Source organism: Triticum urartu, chromosome 6 (genome assembly GCF_003073215.2).
Source record: "Triticum urartu cultivar G1812 chromosome 6, Tu2.1, whole genome shotgun sequence".
Taxonomy (NCBI): Eukaryota; Viridiplantae; Streptophyta; class Magnoliopsida; order Poales; family Poaceae; genus Triticum; species Triticum urartu.
Window position 1 is genome coordinate 190,934,701 of NC_053027.1, and position 7,662 is coordinate 190,942,362.

Here is a 7,662-nt window from a genome sequence, read left to right on the forward strand (position 1 = left end):
GTTCGAGAATACTCCCTCCGTTCCTAAATATAGGGTGTATAGTTTTTGGCACGGAAATTAAAGAACGCATGTGGAGGAAAAAATTCACAAGTTTTAGGTAAGACTACACCTAAATAATTGACATGATAAAATAAAAGAGCTTGCCCTATGTAATGAAATGTAATCAAATCTCTTAAAAAATTATCCAAACAAGTGGTACAAGGCAATACATCTTATATTTCGAAAAAATTCTTAAAAATCTATACACCTTGTATCAAGGAACAGAGGAGTATCTGTTAGCGACCGATCTGTCAAAAAGATCTGTCTCACTCCTTCGGTTCTTCCCCTCGCTCAATCTGTCTCCCTCGTGCCGCCGCCTCGCTAGGGTTCGGCTCCACCGTCGCCGCCGCGCCCCGCGACCGCCTGCCATCGCCGCGCGCCGCGCGCCGCGACCGCCTGCCGTCGCCGCGCACCGCGACCGCCTGCCGCCGCGCACCTCGACGGCCTGCCGCCGCCGCCACCACCGCCATCCCGGCGCTTCCCACCTTCGGCCTTTTCCACGATGCTCCGTCTCCGGCCGTCTTCCCTGACTCCCAGGCAGCCATAGTCCGAGCTCATCTACCATGATTCCCTGACATCGACCCCCGAGCCTCTTTCCCATCAATTCTAGGGCTAGGCCATTCGCCGCCTTCCACAATCCATATCTTCATTGGCACCCTTTCACTTCCGTCATGCCAATGCCCGACCATCCTTCTCCGTGTGGCCGCCACCCCCAAATCCTCTTGGGTAAAACATGTTTAGTGGGCGAGTTGAAAAATTCCACTACCGCAAAATCCAAGAATAGCAAAGGGGTTCACTTGGAGGTTTCATTTGAAGCAGTTGACCCTCCAGCCATCTCACTGTGCCTAGTCAGCTGCGTTGATCAGACCGGGGATCGCTTGGCAACACAGCCTCGTATACTTGGTGTAACTGGAGGCTTTGTACTGCTGGCTATCACCTTCTCGGACAGTGTCAACCGTTACTTGCGGTTCATCGACTATTTTTTTTACAAAGCAGGGCCCGATTTCGCCTCTCTTCATCTTATTGCAAGGCCATACCCGTCTTCTTTTTCGCCAAACATGGCTGCCATCTTGCCTGTTAGTGATAACAGTGAAGACTTTGCTGTCATTTTCCCACATGTTGAATATTTCAGACTTGAGTCTCACAAACATTACACACTCCACATATATCGATCCGACACGAATGATTGGCACTCTCAGGTCGCTTGTATCGCTGAGGATAATGAGACAAGGAATGCTAGGGGTAAGCTATTGCTTCATAATGCCATGAGCGTGGCATATTCAGAAAAGGGTATCATAGGTTGGATTGATCTCTGGTGGGGAATTCTCTTATGCAATGTTTTGGATAAAAAGCCTACCATCCGTTTTGTTCCGTTGCCAGTTCCAGAACCGTGTGATACGTCTGAGTTCCATTTGATGTTCGAGAATCTCACTCCAAGACCACACCGTCATGTGACGATGTTCAATGATTTGATCAAGTGTGTTGAGTTAGATTTTCATGTGCAAAGTGCTTTCTGCAACATGAAGCGAGCAAAGGATTATGGCTGGATGGCTAAAACATGGACTAGATCAATTTATTCAGATGTTTGGTGTGATGGCTTGACGATTGATACGTCTGAGATATCTTTCACCGACTCAAGTTTGCCGAATTTGTTGCCTTTGATGTTTGATGCGGAAAACAATTTGACTTGGAAGAAATTGACTAGTGCTGGTCCTACATTAAGCTTGTTTGATGACAATGTTATTTACATTATGGCGAAGGAGAGCATGTGCCATCCGACAGCATATGTACTTACTGTGGACACCAAAAGTTTGAAGCTCGAGTCTGGTGCGTAGTGTGCTCCTCAAATGACGGCGTGGTTTGAACCAACATATGAACCGTGTGTTCTTTTTAGCTCTTTTGGCATGACTTCAGGTACCCGTCCCTAATAAATTCATGGAGTTAACAAAAAATTGTAATAACCGGAAAAGCACTAGTTAATATGGTAGTCTGATAACACATGTAATTAGTTGCTGTTTTGTTGATGAAAACATTACTGTTGCCTTACATATGCTTTGCATTTTTTTTTGCAGAGTTGGTTAAAGAATTTGAAACCAAAGGGACAATATTTGAAATCAAGGAAGGGCCGGTGCTCTCGGTGTTGTCGAAGCGTCTCCGTGTGCTGCGGAAGAAGCAGAATCGCATCGCGCAGATGGAGGAGTCCGTCGCTGCCGGCAAGATGCTTAACCAGGAGCAGAAGGAGCTCATGCACTCCAAGCCCGTCATCGCCGCGCTCATTGACGAGCTTGAGCGCCTCCGCGTACCACTCTCCACCGCTCTCACCAAGGAGCTCTCCACTGTCCCTGCACCTGCTGCCGGTTCCTCATCCTTTGGCTCCGATTTGTCCATCCAGGACCTCCTTGCGCTCATCTACTTCGGCTCCCTTTTTTATGTCAAGTCACCGAACGAGTTCATCGCCACCATGGTTGCGCGCAAGCACGAACGGAGCAGCTGCATCACCCACGGCTACGTATGGGATGATACCGTGGACCTGCTCGTGGAGAACGACCTTGACGCAGTGTCTGCTGTGGCGGCCCTTGCCGCGGCTCGCCCTTCTTCCGCAGATCGTGTCTCCCACCACGACGCACTCCAGGCCTGTGCCCATCATGCCCGCCTATGGCTAACCCGTGCTGATGCGCCAATCCACCCTGGCTCCTCTGTTACATGTGAGGGTTGATATAGGTTTGTAATTTGGTTTGATTTGAGGTGATTGCTGATTGAAATCTGTGGCCTTTTTGTGTAGATGCTGCGGTGAGGTCCAAGTTAGACAGGATCATGGCATCAGACTACTACACAGCACCTGCAGTTGCTGGGAACCATGGAGCTGAAGGTCTGCAGGCACAGATGAGCATGACCGACTCACCAGAGGCACCATCACTCTTTAGTAATTTAATAGTATATGCTTAGCATGGTGAAGTGATCATTGCCCTGAAACTTTGTTCTGATCTTTGTCAACGATTGATCTGCTGTAGTGCACAGTGCTCCTAGTATTATTATTATCATCATTGTTGCTGCTGGTGGTGCTTTTTGTGCTGATTCAGTAGTAATGATCAATGTGGATTATAGCTTTAACTGGAAAACTGTAAGGTCGATCCATTTGGGGTGTATATTATGCTGTTTCATATGGATGTTGTGCGCCGTTGCTTAGATATAACAGACAGTGCCTGTGCATTGGTGTTCTGGAAAAAACGCTGAAAATAATAACTTAACAACTATGATCTTTGTATAATATTATGTGTAGTGCTACCACTATCTAGGTACAGGATGGTCTCTATTCTGATGGGTCTTTGCAGTTTGCAAACATAGTAATTGAGTTTTTGTTGTATTAAAGATTATAAATATCACGCGCTAGAATTCATCATATTGCAGTCATGCAATAACATGATTGTTTATTGTACATTTGTTCCTTTTTTACTTTGTTGGCCATTACTTAACATGCTGGTTGAAAAGAACAGCAACCCCAATCCCTGATATCAAAACATTCTGAAAAGGATACACATGTAAATTCTCTTGTATTTTATTACGTTTGTAAATTTGATGGAAAAAGCTGGCATTTCTGCAGCATGAGTGTAGAAACCAAGTTTAGCGCTCTGACAATATTTGTACCCATTGTGTAAAACAAGTTTTGAGGCGGCCTCTCTGCATTGCAGTGTGCAGGGGTAAGGCTTGCCTCGTATAATCCTTCCCCAGACCCCACCTGGCGTAGGAGCTTCTAGCACTGGGTCTCCTTTTTTCTGTACAAGTTTTGTGCTTCTAAAGATTACATTTTAGAGCCCAGATTTGTTTCTTTTGCTCAGGCGCAAAAAAGTGTTTGTTTTTCCAAGAAAACCTATTGGAATCTGAATGGTTCAAACATTTGCATGTGTAATTCTACCTGAATTTTAGACACTCAGAATTATTTATTTACCGTCCACTGAAGGAGCACATGCTCCTGGGACCTGGGTACCATTTTACTCCTATCTGTCATTCTTCTTGTTGCTTATCTACTTTATGATTACAAGTCTAGGACTTGTGACCAACATTACTTTGATAACACAACTTAATAGTTGTATATTATTTGGGTCTGGTAATATATGTTCTTTGGCATCCTAGCTGTGTACTTTGATATTATTGCTAGATTACTTTTCTGAGTGGCAGATTCTCTTTCATAACTATAGATCATTCGTAATCTTTGTTAAGTCCCGAGGGATCTTCTTTGACTGCCATTTGAGGAATTCTTATTATTTTTAGCAGCAAGCTCCTAGGCGCATTGCAACCTTGCTAGTTGCATAATCTATAGCCCTATTGTTCTTGCCAGTTTTGCAGTTTGTTGCGCAAGCTTGATTGTTGAGATAGTATGTAATTATTTACTCAGCATTAGTATGACATGGGTAAAGCTCCAGCCTCTAGGGCTCATCATAAAATCACTTGCAATTTAAATATGTATAGAAGTTATGGTGTTGCTCTTTTGTGTGTGGACTAACACTAAAGGTAGTGTCATTTTCCTAAATTGCAAAATGGGATTTCTAACCTAAGAGTTCACGTTCACAGTTCTCCATTCTTTATAACAACATTGTGATATTTTTAGTAACAATTTTATGCTGGCATCGCTTTTGCATTGATTTCCCTAGATTTAAACCTGTGTGTGTACGTGTACAGTTCTTTATGCTTTTAAAACTAAAAATCATGGTATATTCACTGTAAATCGTCCAAGCATCACCTACTGCATGTTGCCTCAGACATTATATTTAGAAACTGTACAATGTCCATCTCCACCTTTTAGTATTATGATTATTGGAACAAAAGCTAGACAGCACTGTCATCACCTTACTACACCTTTGGTAATATCACAGTTCTTTGGTGTAGAGTACTATTAAAATGCACCTACATACATACCTATGATAAATCACTGAGGTGGGGTACACATTTGAAATGATGCATTAATAATTAAATAGTTCTCCTGGATAAATTGTGCTGTCTTGCATTTTCCAAACAACCAATCATGAACTTGGGTTATCGTTTAACTTTTGTGGTGTTTTCCTATTGTTTTGGGTTGCTGGGAATTCAAGTACTGTTTTTATTTTGTGCCATATGATGAGAGACCTTATCCAACTCACAGCGGTCGTCTGGACACTTAGTGTGTAATGGTGCATACATATTTCGCTGGTGGCATTTCAGTTTTTTATGCATAAAGGATTTGATTTCCCGGAGAGAATTGTGTTAATGCAAGTTTTAGAATAACCTGAACTCCTGAAACTTTTGCCTCGGTCTTCACTGAAGATTTTTGGCGTTATTTGCTGGTGGCTGCCCTGTGAGCCATGCCCATGCTAGTGTCTTGGTAGTTGGTGTAGATTGATATAGAGAAGAAAATGTAGGTACATGTAATTGTTATTCTTGATGAGAGGGTCACATTTCCTAGAGGACTATATGGTTCCTCCTGGTTAGCCGTACTCTGATTCCAAACTCAATGCCCTTAACTTACTCGACTGGACTCCTTGCCTCTGTAGGGTCAGTCATACAATAAGTAAATACATCTCAAGCAGGACAGCAGTTGCACTTTGCTAGGAGGCTAAGCTGCCAGCTATAGTATTTTCTTTTCAGGGATGCCTGTTTTAATTGCGCTGGATGCAAATAATCAACCACTATATCCAGAAAGCAAAAGCACCACTAATTTTCTGATACTAGCATATGTGATCAGTCATGACTATGAATGTTCACCTAAAGCACTACCATGTATGAAGTGTTTTCTGCAGATGAGATTAAAACAAGATCTTGCTAGATTTATTATTTTGGTTACTGTGAAGTGTTTCTACTGTTGCTTAGTTGTGTTGGCTTGGTTATTCATTTTGTGTTTGTTCTAACACCCAGAAGCTGAGCTATGAGACTGAGCAAATGGTACACATTTTGTAATTATTAGATGAGTGTTTATATTTAAAATTTACACGGTTTTAATTGGGGACATTTTGAGGGGTCAAATATTTTGTTTGTTGACCTCTGAAAGTAGAAATGATTAAAGCTTATATTGATCTTGTTGGTATGTTTACTTGTTGACAGGAGGACGAGGAAGATTCCTCGCATGCCATAGAAATCGACAATGATCATCAGTCTAATGCAGCCGATTTGCAAAATGTGGTAATGACTGGATGACCTGTGGAGTGTTTTTCTGTGTATATAATATATATCTGGCTGATACTAACATGCCAACTTCAGGATGGTAAAACCCTGGTGAACCCTCATGTGGAATATCGCGTGGCTGAGGCAGAGCAGGAGAAATTTGATGTGAAAGAACAAGATCAGATGTATGCCGAGCCAAAAAAGCGTCAGTTTCAGCACCCTCGACAATCTTATCAGAACCAGCGAGGTGGTGATCGTGGCAGGAGGGGGGCCTACCCTAATGGCCGCAGCGGGCATGGAGGCGGCCGTGGCATGGGCAACAGATACGAGAATGGGTGTGGAGGTGGTGGTGGTGGCGGCCGTGGCATGGGCAGTGTTTACGAGAATGGGCGTGGAGGTGGTGGTGGTGGATACCAAGGAGGCGGTGGTGGTGGCTGTGGCATGCGCAGCGGATACGAAAATGGGTGTGGAGGTGATGGTGGATACCAGAATGACCGGGGTTGTGGTGGCGGATACCAGAATGGCCGGGATGGTGGTGGCAGCAGCGGGTACCAGAACAGCCGGGGTGGTGGTGGTGGCAGCAGCGGGTACCAGAACAGCCGGGGTGGTGGTGGCGGGTACCAGAACGGCCGGGGTGGTGGTGGCGAGTACCAGAATGGCCGGGGTGGTGGTGGCAGCGGCGGGTACCAGAATAGCCGGGGTGGTGGTGGTGGCAGCGGGTATTACAACAACAACGATGGGTACTACCAGCCGAGGAACTTTAACAACAGGGGCAGGGGCGCAGGGAGGTGGCCATGCGGACACCAAAAGGATTGAGGCAATGGCATATGTGGAAGTCTGGGAGCCATTTTGTTATTATAGAACTACGGAGTACTCTCTCCATAAACTAATATAAGAGCGTTTAGATCACTACTTGAGTGATGTAAATGCTCTTATATTAGTTTACAGAGGGAGTAATAACCTAGCCTGTCGGTATGTCGCAATCCAGTCTGTCCCCATTTGCGAGTTATTTTGTTGCTCCAATGAGTGCATAATGGTTGGTTGGTAAATGTGGAATCTCGCTGAAAGTAGCTTCAGGTCATATATGTTCGTTCGGTTGTGTTGCTTCTTTTTCTGGCTGTGTGAGTTTTCATATATTTCCAGTTGGTTTATTATTTTTGTTAGATGTCTTTCTACGTCATTCCTGTCCATTTTCCAGTGTTTGTGTTTGTGTTACCTTTGATTGTTCTGGCCGGTATCGTAGCTCTTCAAAAAAATAAATTACTGTTTGTTTTGGTGAATGCTGATCGAGATTTTGGCTTGTCTCTAATAATAATCCTGATAAGTGTCACCGTAGCCGATTATGCATTGTTGCGGCTAGGTCTTGTATGCGGGAGCGCAACTGAACACAAAAAAGTGTTTTTACGCGAGGTCTACTTGCATGGTTTGTTTACCGTTGGGAAGATTCTGGAAGGACTTTGTCAGGCAACTGATCATTTCTGGTTTCTTGCA

The 7,662-nt window shown here is 44.2% G+C and overlaps 1 protein-coding gene across 1 annotated transcript; it reads left to right on the forward strand.

The window, feature by feature from the left end:
• Window positions 1–325: 325 nt before the first annotated feature.
• LOC125516692 lies at window positions 326–7,279 on the forward strand. Its single transcript, XM_048682039.1, has 6 exons — window positions 326–1,953; window positions 2,112–2,744; window positions 2,822–2,984; window positions 3,058–3,160; window positions 6,112–6,189; window positions 6,268–7,279. Exons 1-6 carry the CDS (start codon window positions 1,887–1,889, stop codon window positions 6,985–6,987), a joined length of 1,764 nt encoding a protein of 587 aa, XP_048537996.1. The 5' UTR covers window positions 326–1,886; the 3' UTR covers window positions 6,988–7,279.
• The last annotated feature ends 383 nt before the right edge of the window (window positions 7,280–7,662 follow it).

Excerpts from the sequence above, each read along its gene's own strand:
- LOC125516692 (XM_048682039.1), top strand. The coding sequence starts at position 1,887 with ATGACGGCGTGGTTTGAACCAACATATGAACCGTGTGTTCTTTTTAGC. Across the intron at positions 3,161-6,111 it reads ATAGCTTTAACTGGAAAACT|GAGGACGAGGAAGATTCCTC; the intron begins GTAAGGTCGATC and ends ACTTGTTGACAG. Across the intron at positions 6,190-6,267 it reads CAGCCGATTTGCAAAATGTG|GATGGTAAAACCCTGGTGAA; the intron begins GTAATGACTGGA and ends TGCCAACTTCAG.